The sequence below is a fragment of the Contarinia nasturtii genome, unplaced genomic scaffold (assembly GCF_009176525.2).
Source record: "Contarinia nasturtii isolate CC-2019 unplaced genomic scaffold, AAFC_CNas_1.1 Cnas_scaffold_630, whole genome shotgun sequence".
NCBI lineage: Eukaryota > Metazoa > Arthropoda > Insecta > Diptera > Cecidomyiidae > Contarinia > Contarinia nasturtii.
The window spans coordinates 1,602,833-1,629,987 of NW_022197981.1; the positions used below are offsets into that span (position 1 = coordinate 1,602,833).

The 27,155-nt window shown below is 32.5% G+C and overlaps 1 protein-coding gene and 1 long non-coding RNA gene across 4 annotated transcripts in view; both read left to right on the forward strand.

The window, feature by feature from the left end:
• Window positions 1-16,722, forward strand: part of LOC116340017 — a 32,719-nt gene extending 15,997 nt beyond the window's left edge. Inside the window, exon 3 of the long non-coding RNA XR_004201055.1 lies at window positions 16,146-16,722. This is a non-coding gene — a long non-coding RNA (uncharacterized LOC116340017). The remainder of the gene's footprint in view (window positions 1-16,145) is intronic.
• A 132-nt stretch (window positions 16,723-16,854) lies between these two features.
• LOC116340015 overlaps window positions 16,855-27,155 on the forward strand; it is a 20,680-nt gene continuing 10,379 nt past the window's right edge. The window contains exons 1-3 of one of the 3 annotated variants that reach the window (XM_031766145.1): window positions 16,855-20,511; window positions 20,613-21,013; window positions 23,738-23,932. In XM_031766145.1, coding sequence (XP_031622005.1) covers window positions 19,278-20,511; window positions 20,613-21,013; window positions 23,738-23,932 — 1,830 coding nt within the window. In that variant the 5' untranslated portion in view covers window positions 16,855-19,277. The remainder of the gene's footprint in view (window positions 20,512-20,612; window positions 21,014-23,737; window positions 23,933-27,155) is intronic. The other 2 variants (XM_031766143.1, XM_031766146.1) reach the window with 2 other exon arrangements.

Sequence of the window (27,155 nt, forward strand, 5' to 3'; positions counted from 1 at the left end):
AAGGAGACTTCAAGTAAAGTTGAATGTGATGATTAAAAAAAATTCGACATCGTCGACATTTTAAATACACATCCCACATATGGGTACTTCAATGATTTTGTTTTTGTGTATATTCACAAACCGAAGTTAAATCAACATGAACAATGCTCTTTTTTGTAACCCAGTGTTCCATTTTTTTGTTCCTCATTTCGAATGGTTTTCTTTTGAATGTTAAGTGCTTAGACATTTTCGATTTTATTCATGTATAAAATAATGTTAAAATATATATCAAATCGAATATATATATTTGCGTCGTGCCGACCAAGGTTTTTAAGGCGAATAATTTAATTTAGACGACCGAAATTCGGAAATAAAAAATATGATCATCGAACACGACATGTTGACGACAAGAACGTTGACGATGGAAAAAAAACAAACGAGACAAAGGCATTTGTTCCTTACATCTCGTTATTGTTGTGATTTTCTTGTTGTCATTTGATTGAACACTTATTGGAAAATACGCTTTAACGTCCTATCGAAATGTTTACAATGTGAAAAAGGAGGCATTACATATATTGAGATATTTTCAGCCAGTTGAATTGTCTCAGGCAGCAGGATAAAACTACGTTTACCGCTTACATGTACTAACTACAATCGCTTCATCAGACAGCTAACGTCAGGCACTGAAATGGAGCGAGAATAATAGAAGTGATTTTTATAGCTATAAAAACACTTCCATTGCTACAATCATTATAACAATATCACTTCTATTATTTTCCCTCCATTTCAGTGGCTTACGTTAGCTGCCTAGGCTGAAAATATCCCAATATGAATGTCTGGAAAAAGCAACAAAAAAACCATACTGTATGTAATGGAAATGTGTTGCCAATTTGCCTCAAATGACGAATCAATCATGAAGACCCTGAAAAAGAGTAGCTCGTTAACTATCATTCAACATTTTTTGATATTTGTAAAGTGTGTATCACCGTAACAATCTAATTAAATCGTCTGCTTGAAATAGATTCTTTGGGCGCATTCGAACGACTGGATTATCGCTAGAGAGAACATAATTGTACGCTTCAATAGCATTCGTCCTTTTTGAACTCTTTTATCTTGTCGCGGCAAACGCACATGATACCAATGTGAACATTAAAAATAGTAGGAAAAAGTCAAACATCTTATATTAAGCTCATTAATTGTAATTTCTGCGCACTTGAGTGTTTATTGTTTTAGACACACTATTATCGTTGCGTTGAGCATTTGTATTATATTATTAGGATGTGTTACTGATGATGACAAGAGTTTTGACGACATCCCGTGTTCTCTCGTTGTGCCTTTCAAATGGCACAATCGCAGTAGTCTACACCTTTGCGTATTCAATGATGATACTGTTCATTTGTATTCAGACGTACAACTAATGTCGCACACATACACATACATAGCTACACTCTCACACCTCTTTCATTCTTTATACATACACGCAAAGGTGCAGACTTCTGCGTCCGTGCCATTTCAAAGGCACATAGAGAAAACACGGGATTGCGTACAAAATCAACTTGAATTTTTATTATTAATAAATATTCTACAATTAGTAAGTAGCTCAATATGTTTTACTTTTTTCTATGATTTAATATATCAGAGCATCACGTTTCATTCTACAACTTCTACAATCAACAATTCAATGAGAACATGTTGGCAAAAATATATTCAACATCAGAAGTCGAAAGTCGAAACAGAAATAAATGTAATAACATAAATGACAAAATTAAACAAAAATTCAATCTTTTGGGATTTTTCGGTGTGTGTCTGTGTGTACAATAAATTGTTCATTGAACTTCTTTAAACTACTAAATATGATTTTTATCACAACGAGGTGATGGCATCGGTATTTGTATACGTGATGACATTTGCTACTTGATATGCCAAATGAAAAGCATCAAGAGAAAACAGGACGAAAGCAACACATAAGTTCAAGTTGAATGCTCAAAGGTATCCATATGAAAAGAAAACATCAACAACACAATGGAAAAATGCAAAACAATTTTATCTGAGTTCATACACGCATTTCACATGTAAACGCAATAAAATGTTGGCAATAGAAGATTTAAATGCTGGCAATTGACTCTTGTGCATTTGTTGTTCAATTTTGAATCGAAATAAAGATACCGTAACATTTGCATGCACATTTCAATTAAAACGTCATAAAATAAGCCGCCAGACGAACGATACATTAATGCCCCATCAGTTAGGAATTGCTGATAAATTTTTTCCTTCGTATTTTACGCATCCATGCACTCAATTCTACCAACATTGGGATACATTTTTCGTAGTGTGAAAAATAATTGAAAATAAAAAAGTGGCATCCCATTTGACAAGTACGAAACCCATGTCAAATTCATACAGTTTTCAGAAACATTACATTCTTTTAGCGACTTTAAAAAAAAAACATCTAATGGTAAGACAAATTGTCATTTACCAAAAATTTCAATAAGAGTCCCGCGCATTGTGGCAAAAGAGAATTATAACACAATGAAAATACATAAATTATTGCATTTTGATATATTGTTTACGCTGCAAATATTCACGTTTGATTTTTGTATGTGCTTTGTAGGTCTTTGTATACGTGCTGACTTTCAATTCGTGCTGAATATGCGATCTATAATTCAAACTCTGTCTGAAAGTATTAATGAGTGAATTCATTTCGTAGCGATGCCATTGTTTAAGATAAAAAAAATCAATGCGAATGTAATCAAGATACACTAGACCCAACTGTTCAGTTGCTGCTGGCTACTAACACTGGCTTCACCGGCAAAGAATAACAATACAGCTTTGTTTGCAAACACATTCACAACCTTATAAGCAGCAACTATCAAACAATTCCAGAGCAGTTTGCTTATATTTAGGACTGAAAGAAGCTTTTTTTTTATTATTATTTTTTGTGGATTTTCGAAAGAATTTAGTCCTTTTTGGAATCGTTGCTTCAGTCGTTGCATTGCATTTTTTCAAACTGGTTTGTGTTAATTTCGTTTATAATGAGATTAAAAGAATGTAAAATAAAAGTTTTTATAGCATATCTGTCTAAATTTCGATCATAAATTCGAATGGAGCCTCTTAATGTCCAGTAGTTTAATTAAAAACTGTTACTCCGAACTTCGTAAGGGTTAAAAGATAATTGTGTGGCATTTCACAGTAAACTTAGTGCGCACAATTTTTTCTCATATACTCATAAAATTGAAATAGGTTTATGTTTCAGACATTTCTCCCATTTTCTTATTTTCTTGAGAAATAAATCTGACAAATTCCAAAATTACATAAAACTAGAAAAAAATATTTGCATGTAGTCAAAAAGGACGTCTTATAGACTGATGAAATACACGATTTCGTGGAATCTTGTCAATTTTATGAAATAAAAAAATAAAAAAATTTGCCCGATGGAAATGTACCCTTTAACATTTTAACTGCATATGTCCTCATTTCGTATGTTTTGTTGTTTTCATAAGAGAGCCGCTCATTTTCCATTGAAATCAAATTATTAAAAAGCAAATTGGTTTTAATCTCCCGAGGCACAGCGGTTTGAACGAAGGACGTTCAATGTTTATACGATTACGATGATTGTGATGTTGATTTTGGATGTTGAGCTTATTGTCATCATCGAGCAACAAGTACCACAAAAATCGTTTAATACTCATGAACCTTTTGAATATTTAATATTGATATGTTTGTACGGATACAACGTGGTACAACATCTTTTTTTAAAAAGTGTTTTGAATGGGTTCAACAGGTATTAATGAAGCATGAACATTGTGACGCATATTCATGGCCGAACAATAATTATTTTCCATTGCTATACAGCTTTTTTTTTTGCTTTTTATTGCGTGACAAAAATATGAGATTCATCGGCCATAATTTATAATGGCGAAGAATAATTATGACGAGCCTAACGAATCAGAGGAGAGTGGCGGGAAAAATGAGGAATGTGCATGAAACAGTAAATTAAGTTGCCATTTCAACGGATGAGCAAATATTAAGCTTATTGTGGAACGTGAAAATCTGATTGACTACCTCATTGTTTTTGGAACTGTTGTTGCTCTCTCACTCTCTCTTTCTTTCTTCTTCGTATCGTCGCTACCACACATTCGGTCCACTGATATGTATTATAAAATAGATGGGGAAAGATAAATCTGTCTATCAATCTGTCAACGGCAGTAACCAAGATAGAATAGATATAGACAAATCGACCAAAGAAACGCGAACTGCTGCTGATATTTCTTTTGTTGCTGCACTGCTTACCTTTTGAGAGAGAAAAAACGCACTGAGTGATTTATTTGGCACATATTTTTCACGTGTGTATGTGAGAAAAAATGCAGCGAGAATTAAATGAAATAATTTTTCGCCAAATATTTCCAATGCTCAGACAGCACGCTTCGATGGTCACGCATTTTAGTTGCTATTTTCAATGTTATTAATTTACATTTTTTTAAATTATTGTACCACTCTATTTCTGTCTATCTGAGTATGGAAATGCATCAATTGTTGACAATTGCATAAATAAAACACCGACCTCAATTTGGTATCCATGCATTTGATTTGAATATACATGAGTTACACACACCTTTCGGGGTTGAGCATATCGTTGGGCTCTTTTGCTCGTTGATTTTTTAATATATAGTCTATTTTCTGCATGAACAGATGCGGTAATATTTCCTAGCGAAATAGAAGTGTCTCGACTAAAATGGGGAGACAGATTTTCATGCATTGTTAAATGTCTGACACATAAAATAGCAAAAATGACTTAAGGCTATAAATTTAACGCTTTTTGACAAAGCATACAAAAAAGACTTGAATAAACTCAAATTTTGCCTTTTATTCACGAGATGATGTTTGGCACAAGAACATTTTTTCCATAAAGGGAATGCGAATGGTACTGTCCACAACAGAAATAACAGTGAAATATGAATAAAATATTTGAAAACAAAAGTAAATACCGAATGAAACAAAATATGATTGCGGTTGGAGGTAACAGCAGTTCAAAGCAATTCATTTGCGGATTTTAGATTGCTCCAACATGTAACAATGGACGGTTTCTTTACGCGTTCGAATATTCGGCATACGTTCTTTACTCAATACAAATATGACATTGTTCACATTGCGTGGAAAGGCATATTTAGCTAGATAATTAAATTAAATGCAAATGTTGAAATTTGATTCCGATGGGCACTGTAAGAGTGAAAGACAACCAAAAAATGGAATAAATTAATAAAATCAATTTTATTCGATTTTCTTTGCAAGCCTGTCACGGCATGCAAAATTGAATAAATGATATCTATAGGGGGAAAAGTGAAGGAAAACGATACAGGTTGATTTAAATTTTAGGCAGTAACACGCTAACGGGGTTGTTGTTGTCGAATCAAAATCGTCAAGATCATTTTATACACAAGGATGTATGTATATTGACACAAGAGGCAACCACACGTCGTATGTTTTTATTAACTTCAGAATACACTTTTTTTGAATTGTACATATGAAAAAACCAAAATTGAGAATGTTTACACGCCATTTAATTTCACATTTTACTTGATGTATCATTAAGCTTTAAAATCGTTTTCGGTTAGTTTGTGTCATGTATAGCTCAAGTTATCAAGTTAACTATAAACTTGAAACCTATTTTTTCGGATTCCTGAGTTCAATCCGCAAAAACAATATTTTTCTTTTCGGAACATTTTTGTAGCTCTTTAGATGTCCTTTCGAAAAAACATACCCAGAATACTCCATCAACCTTGTGACAAGTGGCTGTAGTACAACTAACTACCGAATTTCTATGTATTTTCAAGAATTTATTGACGACATTCGATATGTCTCGTATTCAAATCATATAATTTTGATTAAATTGGTTAATTTTTTCTTCGTACTCATTTTTCTTCGTAAATATTTTTTGAATTCCATTCGTTTATACATCGATACATCAAGCATTACTTCCAGGTACATTGGCAGTGTATTTTTTATTTCTTTAGAATAGATGAATTGAACTGAATAATAAATGGTTTTCAAAACTATGATTTGCACGCCAATTTTGTGAATTGACGACGCACCCATATGATTTGATTGATTTCATATCAAATTTATTTTCGACGGAAATATACATTCCATGAATTAGATGAAATTGGATAAAATGTATGTGTATGTGTGTGCGAGAAAGCAAAGTATTTATTTTTTAATTTTGATTTATGAAGTGAAATCGGAAATGACTGCCATCACTACGAAATAATAATAATAATAATATTTACATAATACATAATTTTTTTATACGTGGTGGAGAAAAGTTATGAAAAATACATCTGCTCACCGTTAAAAGCCACATCTTTTCAATAATAGAATTATCACAATTTATATTGGTTTCTATTGGTTTTTTTTGCTCACCTATATGAACAAGTTTTATTCATTCTTAAATCGGCTCGAAAATATGCTATAAAATTATCATAATTTACGGTGACACCGTATTCAATGTAAATATCAAGTTATATCTCACCATAGGTGCCAGGAATTCTATGTACAATTTGTTTGGCATTTCTTGGATGATTGCCCCCTCACGCATCACTTGACTTAAATATTTGTGAAATTGCTTGATTTTCAGTGAAATATCAATAATAAATGGATCACGTGGACATTATTATATTGCCCAAACTGTAACCACATTCTTTGTGGGTGTCCATTCAAAATTTATTATGAATAAATATTCATGAAGGCAAAAAAAATCATTTGGAATTTATGTACTAAATGAGATATTTTAGGTGAAAAATCCATGAATAAATCAAATCACACGGACGTCAATAATGAAATATAGTGATTTAAATGCTAAAAAAAGGATTTCATGGAGTGCGTATGCAAATTGAAAGTGTGAGATGAAAATAATGAAAAGAAATCAACTTTTTATAATATATTATTATATTTAAATTATTGATTAATCCGTACAATCTGTGTAGTACAACAAAATCAAATCATATTTCAGGCAACCGTCACTCAAAAGCTCTAGTAAAGAGTTATTGCGAAATTGCGTTCGCAATTAATTAAATTAACCTTTAAATGTCATACTTTTCATTCAAAAAGCATTAAGAAGTTTATGATATCGACAGTCATTTGAAATTTGGACAACTACATGCACAAAAGCTGACTTCAATATGCTGTCGAATTAAGTTGACTGGGTGACAGTGATCGATGAAATGATGTTGTTTTTCTTGTACATAAATCTTCTCAAACTTCTAGTAAATAATTGAAAATTGCAGTATTTGTTATTCGAAAATCGGCTGAAAAAATCAAAAGTCCTATGAAAGTGTAGCCATTTAAAAGTTTGTAAATAAAATGGAATCCGAAGTATTTATGTATGTGTGCTGTGTTTCAACTTGAAATATACCAAACACACTCAGTAGCTTTTTGTTGATAAGCTCAAAATGGTGCGGCACAAATCACAATGAAATTTCACAATTTGTCCATTTATTTGGCAAATACGTTTGACAACTTATTCACGTATACACATATTCAAACATTTGGATGCACACGCCCAATTCGATATCACATTGCCATTTACACATAATTCTATCCGTCTATATTGCTGTGTGATTTGATACTTGTGAAATTGCAACGGTTTTTTTTAACGTGTCACATGCACGTTGAAAATTCGTTTTTTTCGTTCTTTTTTTTCGCTGTCGTTCGTTGATTTGATGGCTTGAATTTTTCCACTTGACTCAATTTACCCAAGACTCTTGGGCCAAGAGTGCAAAATCAACCTAATAAATCCAAATGCAAATAAGGGCGAACTGTGTTTGTTCGATTGTGTTTAAACATCCACAAAGTGGACATCCATAACATAAACCTAGAATAATATGTTATGACTCTATAACTCTGTTGTCTATGCGATACATTGAACACATCGCTTGAATGCTTATAGCAAGAGAAAATAGTAAGTCACGTATGTTTTACAGTCCCGCAATTCACCAAAAGCGTTCGTCAATTTAAGTACATATATTTCATAGCAATACAGATGGTTCCAATAATTAACACAGACATAGAAATTAAATTCAGATGATGGCAGTAACCTAATAAGCATTAAGCACTCGTTGACAATGAGATGGATACCTAACTTGGTTAATAAACGTTGTTTTTCTTTTTATTAATCGTTTTATAGAATATATTTATGAATTTCCATAATTTATAAGACATTTTTCTCTTCATTCGCATTAAAGATTTTTCCATCATCATTAAAGCCATTTACATAACCCATGACTCTTTTGAGAATTTGAGAACGAGCGTGTTGATTCCATTTTTTTTCGAAAAATTCATTGAGTAATTTAAAGCGCTTAAAAAATGTCGTTACAAAATGATTTTATAGCAAAATGTCATTTTATCTTGTGTAAAAAAATCAATAGTTGATTGGATATATTGTTCAGAAGCTATCATATACAGAACTTTCACTGTAACTACGTTCTTGTTTATCTTCTGCATTTTTGAAATTATTATCAATCAAACGTTAAATACATTCAAGGATAATTGTTGAATTAAGCTCGTGATTTGTCTGCTACGATCGAATATTTATAAAATTAATAATAATATCTCTGTTAAGAGAATGTTATAGTGGTAAAAATTGAGAAATTTTCTTGCTTACGAAAGCAAAATAGATCATGATGCCAGAGGTCCGAAAGCGATAGTAATGTTGGCATATCAAATTCTCGATTATTATGGTTTTAAATCTCTTCCCCTCTCCCTCTCACTTTTCTATTTTTCATTCGCTCGTATTTTTTTAGCAATTGGCTCGCTAACATCGCGCGCTTCTATTTCTGTTTTGTCACAAAGATTATTTATTATTTCTGTGTTTGCAATAAATATAAATGCAAGCTGTTCAATGTAAGCAGTAGCGAAAAACAGCAAGCGAGAAAGAATTAGAGGAGAAAAAGAGAAATGGAGCGCAACGCGCGAGTTATCTGGAAATAAAAACTCGTACTATAAAATACACTATAAACAGTGAACGAAAAAAAAGCAACAACTATGAAAATCGCGAAAAAACAAAACAATAGCATCATTGAAGCAAGTGACGTCAGGGAGAAACAGAACGCGAACAAAAATGGACAATACTTTGCAAATGAATGAAAATAATATCAAAATAAAATGAGAAAAACGTTGCAATTCTTGCTGAAACATACCAAAAATGCTTGTAGAAAATGTAAACGGTTTTGAAGTTCATCCAAATCATTATTTATATTCGAGCGAACCAGCTAAAAAATGCAAACTCACTGAATGCATGCAACAACTGTACTCTCCCCCGTTCTCTTTGTGTGTGTGTGTGTCGATTTCGTTTTATGGGTCTCCTATGCTCCATAAAAATAACGCAAGAGCAAAAAGTTGTGTTGCAAGAAGCTTTTTTTTATGTATGAATGAGTGTTATTTTAGCTGCAGTGCAAGTATCTGCTGCTGAAGCGATTTTAATGAGCAAAATGGTAGATCTAAATTTGTTTTTGCGAGCATTTTTTTTGGTATGCGGTCGCTTGCTTGCAGCTTTCACTTCTGCTCTGCTATTTTAGATTTTCTGTTTTTGGTTCTGCATTTGTGGGTGTTCATGCTATTGGTAACAGTCGAATGTTTGTTGTATTTGTCGCATATGTCGAGAGATTTGCTATGTTGCTTTGGGTTTATGTTTTTGGTTTTGGTGCGGTTCGGTTCGGTTCGCTGGATGGTTTTATTTTCTTTTATTTTAGCTATTTAGTCATAAATATCTCCCATTGGAATATATCTGCCATTGAATGGCACTCATGTGTTTGCACATCAATCAAAATAAAAAAAAACGAAACTCAATTCGTACCGCGCCATACCTTTTCGGGCCGAGCTCGGCCCTGAAAATTGGTAAATGCGATGGTCAAATTGCGTTTTTTTACGAAGTTCGCAGCACTCACAAGTGATAAAATCTAGTCTTTGTTGTAAAATAACTTGTTTTGAAAAAAAGAAAGACGAAGATACCAATATTGTTTGTGATCATGACTATCAGTATTCAGATGAATTTCAAACGAAATTACAAAATGTCACCCACAATACATTTTTTTTTTTTTTGCCATGAAACACACTTTCAAATGTAAATCCTTTGTAATCATCTTGAAACAAAATTCAATTAATCAAATGCCACAATCGCTGGCAGACGCGCCATCTTCACTCTCTCAGTGATGTGTGAAGAAATAACAAGCAAACTCTTCTGCTCCAAAGTCAATTTCAATGTGTCGCATGTTTTTCGATCGTCAATGTTTGCTTTCATGTCGACGCCGAATAAAAAATTGCGCACCCAAAATCGTATTGTTACAATCAATGTTTACACAACAATTTTCCCTATTGTAAGCATATCTGCGGCATACAGACAGAAAAAAAAAGAAGAATTGGAATAATAAGAAAGATTGAGTATATGAAATTTAATGCGAATTATTTTTCGATCAATTGCTTAATGCCTGAAATGGCTTGATCGGTGCCACGCAAATCCAATTCCGAGTATCAATGGGTCGTCTGTATTTCTATCGGTAAAATTGAGGTTGAACATAAAGCGAACAATATATGATTTGTGTATTAGCCTTGCATGAAGTCTTTTACGTTGCTGCATCTTCATTGCTTTTGTATTTATATCAAAAGCAGTCATAACGAAAATATTTATTGACCAGAGCTGTTCATCTATGATGCCTTACCATACATTTTTTTTCTCTCTTCACCAAACACAATACTAAATATCACACAGTCTTGGTTTGATATTCCGGTCGTTGATTTTTAGCGCAAGTTTTTATACGAATTGATGAGAATTGAAAAGAGAGGCAATTTTGCATATCACCAATTTGTAAAAAGTTCGGTATGGAAAAGTAAAAGTGGAGATGCGAAGCTGCTTTTTTTTATTCTCATCCATTCATCTATATATGAGTGCCAATTTTATGCGTAAGATATGTTCAAATATTTTTTTTCAAGGTTTAGTCTGTGATTATTGTTTCTATAGCTTTCAACCACACGCATCGTGCATAATTCTCACAAAATGTGGCAGACAGATTATAATAGACGAAAAGGTAGAGAGACCAGGCAATTTATCCATTTTTCAGTTCATTCTCTATCTTTATAATAACGCGTTCGCACATCTCGCGTATAGGGTTTTCATCGTTGATTTTTTTTATGTTGGTTGAAGATGTCATACTGTGTTAAGATATACTTGCTAATGCACACCATGTTCACATCATTTCCAGACAAAAATTGAACTACAAATAATAAATAAATAAAAGAAAATATAAATCGCAACACAGAAGCCGCAATAACGGTTAACATACACAGAAAAGAATCAAGATTCATGCAAACATACAGAGAAAATAAAAATGTGTACATACCGAGCCAAATGAAACTGAGAAAAACGATTGAAAAAGCTCGTGATAAAAAGTACGAACCAACACAAAAGAATACCCAACATATTTCAATCGGATAATTTCAGCATATTAATAATAATTTTTCTCTTTAATGGCTTCTTGTTGACAATTTTATTTTTCGATTTTCGCTGTCAGTGCCATTTCAATTTTTCTGTGCATTGTGTATCTGTTCAATGGTTATGCTTCGTCACAGAAAATTGATTGAACAGCATTTTTTTTTTAAAGAAAAGGAGCCAAAGAATAAAACAGTATTAACTACACATTTGAGTAAATTGATAGAGTGTTTCTTTTTCACTCTTCACTTTCGCTCTTAAGAATGAAAGATAGAAAGGCTTCTGTAAAGTCACAGTTTATCTGGATTCTTTTGTGGTGCTAGTCCGTCTCAATGATTGTATTAAATGGAGATTATAAGATAAAAAAAAACATCAAGAAGAATAGAGATCGAGAGAGTGTGATGCATCTTTTTCTTTGACAAATATAAAAGAAAATCGAATTGCATGTGGTTCGCACAAAAAACGTGCGATAAAAATAAATGCATTGAAATTTATTCGATTTTCGTTATCCCTTACATGCTTCCATTCTCACACATTTCTTTCCTTTATATTCATGCAATGTACGTGTACGGGTTCACCGAGTTATTCGAATGGCTAAACACATCAACAACATAAACACTGCCAACATTGCAAGCGATGCGGTTGTCCAAAAACTACCGATTTGAATCAGAAGGTGTGAAATTGCTCGACGATAAAAGTGTTGAAATAATGAAGAAACCGGTAATGATTGTCAAAACAAAACAAAAACCCCAAATATGTCTCACGCCAAGTATACTATAGAGTTTAAATGTGTTTAAATTGGCCATTATTTGTTGTTGTTGTTTTCGATTACAAAGGATTTTATCAATCGTTTAAATCGTACGCGATAGAGTGAGTTTAAGTGGAAACGAATCTTCGGACATTCTTCTTTTCTCCAATTGACATGTGAGTAAAGTTGCGTAGTTCACACCGATGGGCGCTAGTATTGTATGCTTTCAATGTAAATTTTCATTGAAGAATGCAATAAGACGCCACCTATTATAAAAACTGTCGATTTTTGGTGACTAGTGTGCTATAACACGTCTGTTCACAGACTGGTTCACAGAATGAGAAAATCTTAAATAGGGGGCGTATGAATCAGATTTTCCATGACAAATCTCCCATAATCGGTGTGACCGGCGGTGACTCGATTCGTAATCGATTCGAATTATTCGAACAATTGAAATTTCTGTGCAATTGAAACGTAGAATCAAAGCGACAAGTGTGAAACACACAATTTAATTTTGTTTGTTCGTGTGTATCCACTTGATAGTGAAATAAATGGAATTTATTGTTAGCTCACTGAAACTTGAGTATGCATTTTTTCATTTTCCTCTTCAAGTTTCCAATGTGCGTCATTGAATGCAATAAACTCCATTATAAATTGAAATTTTTGGCATTAAATTGTGCAAGCGCATTCATCACACACTCAGACATATTTGCCAATGCAAATTTTTATTCAATACAATTTGGCAAAGAAAATAAGAATATTGAGAAAACTCACTGAAATTTGTTTATATCTGTGGTGCAAGTTGAATAGAAAATGTGGAAAGCAGAGCATATGCTCCAGATGTATTCAATAAATCCTTTACCTAATAGATTGGTATTTTGCAAACCATTTCCCAGTACAAAGTATACACTTGTGCATTAACCCCCCCCCCCCCCCAAACAATTTAAATTACATACACACGTATACAAACTCAAAATGTACACATTGAATTTGTGGACAATACCTTGTGCAAGCATTTTATGGTGTGTTTGTTTTAAGACAACATACTTAAGTACCGTAACTACTACATTGAGTGGCGTGCACAAATCAGCAAATAAAATTTGTGTGGCTGAAAGTTAAAAAAAATCCTCTAGTCATTGAGTACCATGAGGGTGTATAAAGATAGAGTTCGTATACGATTTAAAATCAATTGTAAACAAAACTAGAAAGCTATCGTAGAACGTTGAACATTTTTGTCGAACATCGACGCTTTCGAATGAACGAGCCACCAATCCACATGTAATGATACTGTCGTATTTCATCGACTTTCAGTGAACCGTAACGCATAACAATGTTTAGATTCATTTTGCCAATACCCCATTTTATTCCATATGGCCGATTAACTCACCAGTTACAATCGAAACAAAATAAAAAAAAAAATCGTTCAAAATCTCAAAAAAATAAATGCAGTTTTTCGTTTCAAACCAGCGTCGAAACGAAAACAATATGACCTCGATAATACTTGAAAGTCGAAGCGGGATGACCGACATCAACCATTTTTTCTTCTTATTATTAGCAAGTTTTGTTGTCGCTACAGCCCATGTTGCATGAGTTCACTCTGAATTTTAATGCGCATTGGTGATTATTTTGCTTCATTCATTGTTTTACTTAGAAAAGTATCGAAGTTTTCAACATCTTACTTTGAAAATTCTATGAAATTATTGCTTCATTAACTTTGCATGAGATACACAGGGTTCTCTGTTTTGAGATCAATTGATTTAAAAATCAACAAATCTCTAGGGGGAAAGAACAAGCCAAAAAGCTAAAAAAATACGATTCAATACACAAAATAAATGTCAATACGTGTAAATACGTGTAAATACGTGTAAATACTTGTCAATACTGGAAATGAATGTAAATACGCGTAAATAAAAATTTCGTTTGTCAAACCTAATGTCAAACTGTCTTATCGACTGAATTATTCATACAAAAAACTCTAAAAAGTATACTTTTTGTAAATAAAAAATAAAAATAAAATTTTTTTTTAATGTTTTCTAGCGGAAATTAATTTTCTTTTTAATTTTGCTGGGATTTGTGCGGTGATTATTCGCTGATTATTAAATCAGAAATAAATATGCGTAACATAACCTCACTTTTAATTACGTAATTAAAATTTACGTAATAAAGTATTACGTACGAATTTTTTATTCATTTATTTATATGTAAATATTTTGAACGGGATTGGTGCTAGGATTGGTGTCACAAAAATGAAAATAAAATTAATCCCCTGATTAATCCTAGATTTAATCTATATTCAATAAAAATATTTATTCAAATTTTCTACAATAATTACGTAATTAAAATTTACGCAATAAAGTGAGGTTATGCAATTCATATTTATTTTGAATTTTTTATTCATTTATTTACTGCGTAAATTTTAATTACGTAATTAGAAAATTTAAATAAATATTTTTATTGAATATAGATTAAATCTAGGATTATTCAGGGAATTAATTTCATTTTCATTTTTGTGACACCAATCCCGTTCAAAATATTTACATATAAATAAATGAATAAAAAAATTCGTACGTAATACTTTATTACGTAAATTTTAATTACGTAATTAAAAGTGAGGTTATGTTACGCATATTTATTTTTGATTTAATAATCAGCGAATAATCAACGCACAAATCCCAGCAAAATTAAAAAGAAAATTAATTTCCGCTAGAAAACATTAAAAAAAAATTTTATTTTTATTTTTTATTTACAAAAAGTATACTTTTTAGAGTTTTTTGTATGAATAATTCAGTCGATAAGACAGTTTGACATTAGGTTTGACAAACGAAATTTTTATTTACGCGTATTTACATTCATTTCCAGTATTGACAAGTATTTACACGTATTGACAAGTATTTACACGTATTGACAAGTATTTACGTCTCAACAATATGACTCAATACGATCAATATTTGTAAATATCGTTCAATATTTGTAAATATCGTTCAATATTTGTAAATATCGTTCGATACGGTAAATATCGTTCAATACGGTAAATAGATGTTAATACTCGTGCAATAACCCCAAATAAAAATTCAATAAATTTTGTTCTTTCCCCCTAGACAAATCTTCAGCTTTGAAGATTTTCAAATCAAATTTTGATTTATTTATTTATTCACCGTCTGACTACAGACTCAATTATCACAATTTTTACAATATCACCAACAATGAAACACAAACGGATCGAATATACAGCGAACAGCCTTTTCGACGTTGGAGCAGCATATTTTTTTTTTAAATTTAATTAATTCACCGGTTTCCAAATGCCGAATTCTTCAATTTAACAATATTATTTCTAAAAATATGTCTTGATGCCGATTTGATGCGGACATTCGACTATACATCCGATTCTAAACAAAATACATAACAAGATATTAAAAATATAGATGCATTTATACGCCGTCTCCAAAGCGGTTGAATATTTAATACATCACGTCTAAACTAATCCATATCATAGAATCTTTCTCAATTGACTTCATTTTATCGGTGTGGATATGGTGGTGAAATCTTTGTGTATATTTGTAGTAGATTGTGTTTCCGCCTTTTGCCTAGGTCAAATGAAATATTTCTTCAAATTCAAATGGAGCCTGTTCTCGGTGCACCAGTTATTCAATTGATCAATGGCATTTTGAAAATATAGACATCAATGGGTGATCGAATTTTGCGAATAAATTTCAAATTGTCTAGCATCCCATTTTGAGAACACTGATATTATATCTCAGATACAAAACTCATCAACTCCTTTTAAATCTGATTAGTATATTTTCTGTTCCAAACGTGAAAATCTTGTAAATATTGCTGTCTTTCTCTCTATATTATGGAATTAAGTTTTTTGTTTCATCATACATTAATATACAACTAAATATTATTGTTTTTTTTTCTTTTTTCTATTTCATTGATATCCAGATGAAACACCACCAAAAATCATTACTAAAAATTATAGTTGCATCATCTCATCATACAGTCGTAACATTACAAAAATACCGAAAGACAGACATTTGGTTTGGATTTGATAAATGATGCCATATTCATTATAATCAACAATAAAACCGAAACAATTATTTCATTCGTATGATTTGTCAGTCAACTCCATCGATAGCCGATCTGTCTATTTGCTGTGGCACATCGATACACTCACATCGGTGTACGAAAAATCACGAAAAATACATCTAACGGTCGAACGAATCAAATCCAGCGATTACCCAAATAATGGAAAACCAAATCAAAACGATTAGATTTTGAATGGAATCAAGACAATTCGTGGAACGATTAATCATTTTGGCCAACATTTTGGAGTCTGCGTTGAAATCCAGCAATAAATCTGAGATTGTCGATTAGTAAAAGGAGAAAGCAAAAAAGGCATAAAATTCAACGCGTATTACATTTCTGTATCAATATTGATTATCAACATATCATGTTAATTCCGCTAAATTGGCGTGTTTTTGCCACCATCTATCATTTCAAATTGATATGAATTGCATATGTCACTGACAATTAAATTTGATGTTTTCGGAATACATTGAACATTTTATAAAATTTAAAATTGCGTAATAACAGAAATTGCAAGAAAAACATTACAATAGACACAAAAGTTTATTGAATTTCGTTAAAGTGATTGATTACCGTTTGAATTAACTCAATTTCAATGTATGATTAAAAGCTAAAAGACAAAATGACATTTTTTTTATGAAAATATCTATCCTCACATTATCAAATCAAACATTCGATTCCCGAAATAATTATGTGTGCCATTTGTGTTGAAATGAGCTTATAAAAGCGCGTTGGTGCATTAAATACGAATATCTGTTCGCATTGATAATACATAAAATGTTGGTTCCATCATTGTTATTATCATAATCAGTATATAAGCACATGTATCTGCAGTATGTAATAGTGAATTAGATGAAGCCGTAAAATAGCCATTATAATAATTATTCAATATATCGCGAACCGTTTATTAAAATAAATAACATTTACAAGTGTGTTGTTTATTTTGTTTTGTTTTTTCTCGGGTCATACAGACGGTTAAATTGTTCTCAAAACGCGTATTTTGTTGCGCCGCATGAAATTCGGTTCGATTGGCAATCGAAATGAAAGTGTTGTTTGTTCATTTTAGGGCGATAAAATGTAATAGAATCATCCCGCGATAAAGCAAATAACAACAACTAGAAAATTCGTCGCAAAACATACTGAACCGGAACGATACGCAAAATCGAAACATTGTTCGATGTTGTGTGTATTTGGTTCACATTGTTTCGGAAACTGTGCTGAAATTTGATATTTACTCGCGTATACATTTCAATGCTGTAGACAATGTATTTTTTTTTTATCAATAAAAAGAGATTAGTAGTTGTTTGTTGAGCTTTTATAGTGAAATGCGTGTTGATCGAAGCGAAAACGATTCTTCGATGGAATGCTAATAGAACGTTGAAGTTTGGGCAACTCGCAAACTATTTGAAATAATAAGCAGTGAATGCAGCGAACGACGACAAAGGCGACACGATTTGCTTCATTTGTTCAAGTAATGGGGATGTCATTGATTTTTGCAAAGCACGTAACATTTTCCCTAAGAAAGCACGAACGAGATTGTGAGATAATTTGATAATTTTTTTTTTGTATGTGATGACAAAAGTGCATATATTCAACACTTGTCAGTTTATTGTGAAATTGAGAGAAAATAATAAAGTGTGCATTTCTTAGAATTATTCTTATCGGTAAATGGCAACTGTGGCATATGTATCCAATCTTACAGTATATTGACTATTACATTATTGCATTCCATAGAATTTGAAACCTTTTTTACACATCACACCGTCGTATATTCAATAACACATTGTCATTGCAATTTCAAGAGCAGAAAAATTACTTCATTGCAATCACAATCATCAACAAAAAATTGCAATCGATTTTGATATGGTGTTATTCACGAACAACCAGATTGAAAATTTGTCAACGTGAAATCAGTGGAAACGTACATGTGTTTCTGGAAGAAAGTTAATGGAATAAATTTAATTTAAATGCGAAAAAAAAAAGTTGTGCCAGTAATTGAAATTCAAATAAGAAATCGCGGAATACTAAGTGAGTACAAAATAATAACGATAATAATAAGAAGAAAATAACAAACATAAACATTCGGCGGCTATATAAAACATATAAGAAGCATACGGCACACGATATCACCATCAACATGATGAAGAAATAAATGGCTGAGCGCACGTCAAGTCAAATAATAAAATACAATACACATCGGATACTGTATGTTCCAGCTGTGACTCTGTGCCGCTGCCATCGCAACATACACATCCTGACTTCGTGATTCTCACGAGAATCACCATGAAAATGCGTATGATTTTGATGAATGAGTGAAAAAGAAAGCATCGAAAATGAAAACATATCAAAAAGCATAGAGGAAAACCGTCAAATGATTATATAAAACGAAAAAGGAAAAAAAACTGTAGAAACATTCAACAGCAACAGCGCACAAATCACAACTTAAATTTGAAGTTCAATCGGAAAAAACACTCCGGTAACATTTCTAATAAGCGTTTACTCGCACAATCCACAAAATATATTTTATATGCGCGAATAAGAAAAGATTGAAAGTGATATAAAGCAAAAAAAAAACGAAGCAACAGAAACTTAGTACAAGTTACAATGGACTAAATGTAAAATGGTAATATAAGTGTACCAACACCGACGCATCTCCAAAATAGCTTATAAGCGCAAGCCAGCCAAAAAAATTTAATATTGAGTACGACCAAAAATATTGCATCGCGGCACTGTGTGAACTCATTCAATTCAGTGTGTGTATAAGCGATTATTACTGATTACAATTTCGACAAACATCCTCTTTATATATCTATATGCTGTTATATAAATGCAAGTGTAAACATAAAATAAAACCTTATATGAATAATCTTATGTATAAAATTTCCGAATATTCAAACTGTAATCTTAAAAAGAGTATTTTTAACTAAATTCGGAGCGTGTTTTGGTGCGTTTAAAGAAAAAATAGGAAATCGCATTGTAATACGCAAAATGTTGAAACATCATCAGAACGAGAGAATACAAAAGAAATCGCATTTGAATGCGATTAAATGTGTACATCAGCATCGTGAATGTTGCCATTGTTACTATCATCAAAAATGTATAACATTTACATCAATTTTTTTTATACATCTATTTATTGTGAGCACAATTATGGCATCGACGTCCGACCACACGGTCGTTGATGAAATGAACATTTTAAATGATCAACTGAATGGTGTCGATGGGTCACAAGTAGTTTTATTGCCTGCATTAAACCAACATCAAATTGTTCTCAATGAATTATTACCGCCATCGCAAAAAGCGACTGCTAGAGGTCGAAGCATTTCAATGCCATTAGTATCGAAATCAAATCGCCTCTTGACCAAGCATGTTGCCGCCTCTGCTCTCACCATCGATCATTCAACAAATGTTCAAGAGAGTTCTTCGTCTACATTGTGCAATTGTTTGAATCGAAAAACGTTGGTAAAATTACGAGCATTTGGTTGCATGCAAATTTGTGCACGCCAACAGCAATACTCGAAGAAATTCAAGCGAAAACATAAGCTGAATAATCGAAAAATTGTACAAAAACGTGAACATTTGACACTAATCCATGGATTTAATGCCGTTAGCAACAGTACACAACAGTTAAATGAATACAGTAAAAAATGTCCGATCCAATCAGATGAAAGGGTGGTGTGGGCCAAATTTAAGCGAAAACCATTGCATCGACACACTACTTACACCACAACAATCGATGAAAAATCACTTAACAATAGTACACACGAAACCAATAAGTTAAATCAAATTTCAGCATCGACGACAAATTTACACGAAATGACTTCTTATTCAGATAACCATTTAAGGACTTTGCAAAATATGGACTTTAAAAATAATCGCCAGAAGAGCAGCGCAGTAACACAGATTTCAAACAATGACAAAGATATCACATCAATGATGTTTAAGTATGAAAGTATCGAGTTAAATGGTGGCTGGAATGGTAAGCGAAAGATACGTTCGATAGCAAAAGTGACGGTGACACCAACACCAACCGATGCAATTAATATGACCAAATCCATTTTATCAGCGACAACAAAAGATTCAAATAATGTAAAATCAACGCAAAATGGGATTATTGATTCATCGATACCAAGAGGTGGAGTTACAGAGATCATTGGCTTTGATGGTGGTACTAGTAGTGGTGATGATAGTGATGCCATTATTGCAAATCCAACCATAGCAAGTAAGTTATTGTTTAACCTTTTCTGTATACCAAATGCCTAAATTTGTAAAATGAAAGTCTTTAACCATAATTAAAATTATGTGTATTTTGAAATGAACAAGGCAGTACAAGGACATTTGGTGATACCACTACAAATGACTATGTAAATTATGCATCGGATGATACGGATATGACAGTGAATATGGCATCAAATCTTTTGCAATCGGACCAATATCTTGATTTAACCATAAAACCAGATGCAGATGAAGAATTACAATCCACCCAACTACCAATCATTGATAAATCAAATGAAACAGCATGCATTTCAATCGAGGCGAACACAAACAACACCAACAACATTACAATTATATGTGATCAGGGGAATGACACGTGTGTTGGTAATCCAGACTGGTGTAATCTTACTTATGAAGAATATCGAGAAATGTTAGATCAATATATTTGGCCAACGCCCGGTGAATGGGTTTTAGTTGGTTTTCATACGCTTGTATTTGCTGTTGGTTCGGTAAGTTTTACCATTAATTTCCAATTTCTTGATTAAGGTGTTGTTTGCTTTATTTTCGGTTGTGCTAAGCAATTTTCCGTTTATTTATATTATTTATCGTTCTTTGGTCGATTTGATTCGTTTTATTTTCTTATTGAATATTCTAAATTCATGTATTTTATGTGTGTGAATGTGTTGATAAGTTTATTCTAGTAATTTTATATATCGAAAAGCTCATTGCGAATACCATGGATTGCAATCGATTCAAGCTTTTTATGATGGGGTTGAATTGTCTTCAAAAATAAACGAAAAGAAAAAACGAAGGACAAAAAATTAGGTTTGCACTTTATTTGCATGCGTATTATTTCTGTTTTCTTTTCGCTTTACAGCAGAAATGTTGTATATATTGACCGCTTTATTTCTGTTGAGCTAGCAGCTTGCCAGCAGTAAGTTCCGACGCATCATTGACTAGGATTGAAGGAAAAATGGGGGTTTGCTTTTATTGCCGTTTTTTTTCGTCTGTACGATTTTGTCAAAATGAAAATGTGCCGCGTTTATGTGGGTGTGAGTGAGAGTTGTGCATACAAAAAGGTTTCCAATACAGTTTTCAGTCGAACCTTTTTCGTCTGCTCGGGTGTTTTGTTGCTTTTTCGTCGTTCTCTCGCCTTTGTGTTATTTTGTTTCGAAGTATATTTTGGTTTGATTCTGTCATTGACATCTCATCGCAATGTGTAATCAATTATATCACTTGTAATTTATTAACTGAGCAGAAATTTCGGATATTGAAGATTAGAGGCCAAGACAATAGGAAACCGTCTTGACAATTACTTTAAGTGTCATTATTTGTGTGCTTCAATCAGAAAAGGCCGAATAATCCACCCATCGATTAAAAGAGAAAGTTTGCTAATTACATACAAAATCGTTCAATCCTTCCAATTTTTTAAATAACTTGCTCTAAGTGAATGAAATTCATTCAACCTCTTTCACTCACTTTGCTGGGGTTTTTTCTGCGTTTTCGTCAAAGTCAATACGATCAAAGTTTTTTCATCAGTATTCATAATTTTGATTGAAAAAATTTAATAATTTGTCAGGGTTTCTATTGTTGTTTTTTTTTTTTTTTTTTGAGATCAATACGATGTTCAAAGAATTAAGTTAATATCATACAAATAAATCAAATAAAAACGAGGCCGGTTTGTTGATTTTTGATATAATGTCGGTTGCCAATTTTTCTCAATACCGTCATATTTATATTAACATCTTTGCTTGAAATTATTTCTAAATCTAAGAGATTGACCCAAGACTATAACATATCACAAAATTAATGAAAACAACCACAAATACTACACTAATATACACGCGTCTATTGATGAAAGTCCTCTTTTGTTAAAATGAATTGAGGAAAGGACTAGATTTATTATTTATATTACGAAAAAAGAGAGTATGTCTTTGGCTTGCGGTTTTCGCTTGACCTGTTAATGACAGCAAGCGGGGTAGACCGGGTAGTGTGAAGACGTTTTTTGCGAATCTCCATCGATTGCATAATTATAATAGTGGAATGAATATTCGAGAGAATTTATAAATGTATGCTCAACAGCTGCACTCTTTTCGCTGCAAGAGAATCAAACTAAGTTCAATGATGTCTTTAGAGATTGACTCTTCAGAACGGAATCATTATTACATAACATCTATTATAACGTACAAATTGATGTATAATCGAGTATATATTAACAGAAAAGAGTACTGATTGAGTGAATATATAAGCTGTTGCCTTCGTTGGTCATCTGTTGTCCGGGTTAGTCATTTAACAGCCAATTAATATTCGATCATGAATATCACGTTTGAATACTTGGGATTGAATTTAATCTGATAAAAGGATTTTTGGAAAGCCAATCGAAGGGAAAACTCAATAAATATAACATTTTTTTTCTCTCTTTTTAATCTTCTTAAAATGGATAATAAATTTCCACTTCATTCACCTCATCAAAAATATCGATAAGAGGTAAAGTATCAAGGAAAATTAGCCAATGTTACATAGAACTCATTAACAATTGATATTTGTTTCGATGAAGAAAACTTTTATGAAAATCATTTTTTGTTTCCGTGCTTTTGGGCAAACACCAGAATCCGCAAAATGATGCTTTAATATCATTGGTTAATTTCATTATCTGAATAAATGTGGACATTTTCTGAGAATGCGTTCATCTCTTAAAGAAAGCAATGTCACGATGTAATTTGTATTCATTCGTGACGTGAATGGCCTGTGCATTCAATGAAATGTTTGCAATGTCATGTACGCGCTTAAGTCGTTATTTTGTATCGTGTACAGTTTTTGTTTCTTCAGAAGCACAGGATATGCAGAGCAGTGTGTGTGCGTGTGTGTGGTAGAGAGAAGGTCGCTCATTTTGTATGCGTAAAATATGCATTCACTTGTTGGTATTCCTTGAGCTTTCTGTTCATACAACCGTATGTGTATTCGAACGTGTTTTGAAATATGTGCTTACATAACTCTCTTAATTTCGTTATTATTATGTTTATTAACCGTTATTCTCTTTACACTTAACTCTTTCCCTTTTAAACTTTTGCTCGGGCTTTGTTATATCTTAAGCTTAACTGTTGTCTTGTCATGTTTTCTTATTTGTTGTTTTTCAACTTCGGTACCGATTCTCTTCATGCTGCTGCTGCTGCTGCTGCTCATACTCCTGTTGCTGAAACACACAAATATGGGATCTTCCGTTTCATGTACAGATTGGCAATATATTGGTATGCATCGCGGTGTACGCAAATACGTCAATGCGAACCATAACCAACATATTCATTGTGAATTTAGCCATTGCCGATCTTCTTGTGATTATATTATGTTTGCCGACAACAGTTCTGTGGGATATTACAGAAACGTGGTTCTTTGGCGAAGCAATGTGCAAAGTCATTTTATACTTGCAGGTAAGTCTATCCACGTAATTATATTTATTTTCTCTTTCATCACAACAACACCATTTACTGCATCGAATTTTAGTTTATGCGTAACAATCATTCGTCCTCACCACGGGTCCGAGGTGTCTGACTACGCCCCCCGTTCTTGACGAAGTGTTACTATTCAAACATTTTCAAAGAATTCTTTTAATTTAAAAGAGCAAAAAAACGAAAAAAATTGTTGTTGTTGTTGTTGAACATACTGTATCACTGATACAGTATCAGTTAACAACTTCTTATTCTGATACAAAATTTAAGGTGATTTTATTATTTACTCATTTCCAAAAAAGTACACTTTACACTTACAATTTGCTTTTTTACTTAAACCTCTCGATTTTTTCCAAGTACACCACCCCCTTTTCAATTTTTACCTTGAGGACGTATGGTAACAATTATCGCATCGTTCTTCGAAACAAAAAAAAGAAGCATGAACACGTTCAAACAACCAAAAGGACTAACTAATTATTTTTGCAATTTAATGGTTGTAATTACATTTTATGAGATATTGTAAGAGGATTTCGCAGAAGCGAAAAAAAAAACTAATTAGACAGATAGAGAGCAGTGAGCAACCGAAATGCATGTCTTATGTTATGAATGCGAAATAATACCAAGATAGAGATTTATTAATGTATTTTTTAAAAAATCTTCCATTGATAAAATGAAGGAACCGATAAGGTTGCATTGCATTTTAAGCAATGGGAAAAAATCATCCATTTAGTCATCCAATAAATGGAGAAAGCGGACAGAATAGATAAATAAAATGCACACCAGAGAAAATATGTTTTGAGATATAAAAATATATCAGCAACAAGCATTAAGTTTCATTGACTTTTCGGTGTATTCGATCGAGGAATTCGCATACTCAAATACTACGCAATATTGAATTATTTATTAATACATACTCCTACACACAGTTCAGGTTCATTGTCTCCATGGTTTCTGTTCTGAAAGTTTCTCTCCCTCTCTCTTTCACCCATCAACAGTTTCAGTTACCCCTTTACAAAGTTACAAAAATTCTCACTCATATTAGAGTAAATTTGATAAATTCATCTCAATTGTGGTACCTATGATTCTCTCTCACTCGCTTTTTATCTGCATCCTTTGGAAATGAACGAATGATAATCCAAAAATAGAAAATAAATCAACTAAATTCATTGTACGATGTACATTATATGTGTAGAAATCGGTGTAAATTTATCCAGATGTTTCATGCTTGTATACAATCTGAATACTCAGTGAAGTTGTGGTTATCCATAAAGCGCAGTATTTAGTATATTTGGATGTTTTGTAAATAAAGTTCAAGCATATGTCGTTTATCATTTTGGTATGGACGTATCATCCCACGCTCGTATCGACTACCATAACAGCATTATTGCATGCAACCGATCAATTAAATATTAAATATAAATGAATTTTGACCACACGAATTAATTTTGGTGTGTGAGTATGTTTCTGAATTATTGCTATCATTCCTGTAAATACGTCACAGTTCAAACCGCCGACAGAAGCAAATTTTATGTATTTAATGAAAATTCAATGAAATAACCATTGATGATTTTGAATGAGTTCGACCATATGAAGCGATTTCTTTTGAAGAGTTCAATTGAATTGTCTAACAAAATGTGGTGAACAATTCTAACGCATTGATTTCAATTGGCCTCATTTCAGGGTTTCTAGCAATAAAGCTCACATTACAGCCTAGTCCTCGCATCGCATGTCATCTAATTGCCTACCGATATAGCTGTGCAACATACTATTAAATTATATCGGATCTGAGCCCATTTCTCACAACAAAAATGCACACGAAAGATAAAACAAAATGGCTTATTTTGAATTTACTATTCAGTGAGACGTGAAGTGCTCTTGTATTTCCCAAGAATATACCGGTCAATTCTTATCACTTTGCTAACGACAGATATCCGTTATCTCTTTTTTACGCACAATTACGTAAACTTATATATGAATCGGTTAGAATATTCGTGAGCTCAAGAAATTTGTTAAAGTAAAAGAGCAACATGTTCATATAAAAAATGTGGTATGAAATTAAAGAAAGATCAATGAAAGCAAAGAAAGATCACAAGAAATACACATTTGAATGGAAGGTATTGTAACATATTTTATTTATATAACAACAACACTTTTTACTATTGTAAGAAAGTTTCAACAAAAGTTACATGTTGTTTTACTTTTCACATCTACTCAAGTTGAGTATTGTCTAACTCAATGTGCTTACCACATCATATTTCTCTCTCTGTGTCTATGCGTATGTCTATCTCACACACAATCCGTGTGGGATATGCAATAGAGCCGCATATGTGGAGTCTCTTTTTGTGCACATTCACAACTGAATCACGCTCCACAAACTCATGCGACGTGACGGCAAATTGATTAAATTATAGAACAAATTACGATATTTTAAATTGCATTAGAGAAAAGTTAAATATAATTTACTAAAGATGAACGAATCCCAATGAAGAATAAAACATGTTCATCGAACAATACTGACTTATGTACTGTGCACGCAATATATAAACGTCTAATCTCTGTCCCCTTTCGTTTCCTTTTTCGGTCTCCACCACTCTCACTATTGCACCATCATCCTTTCTGTCTCTCACTTTCTCGCTGCATTTACATCATGTTTTGCATATTTATTTAAAGTGGCAATAGAGGAGAGAAAAAGTGGAAAGTGAACAAAACGCACCCATATGAAATTCCATTTCAAACACCAAAGGGGAATCCTTACATTTTCAAATGAATTAAATAAATTCCAGAAGCGTCACTTTAAATCTCTCAAGAAGAGAAAGAGAGATGGTGTCAACATAACATAAAATCAACGCTATTCCTTCCAAATGCACTTCAAATTTCATTTTGTGTTAAATTGATTTTTCTTGTGGTGTCTTCTGCATTTCACTCCACAGACTTGATAATGATGTGTGATTTCGGTCGAGCCTCAGTTCATTTCATTGTCATAGTTTATGCCATTGATAAATCATTGTGTATGCTGCAATGAAAATTACATAAAGATTTTCAACAAGCTGTCAATTGCTGATACCAAAAACAGCAACGACACTTTGGATGTCGGAATGGAAACCCTTGAAATTCATAATACATTTACGAATGAGAATATGAGACGAAAAAAACAGTGTATGTGATTAATGCAAATAAATCATTGACTTTGTTTTTCTTTTGAAGC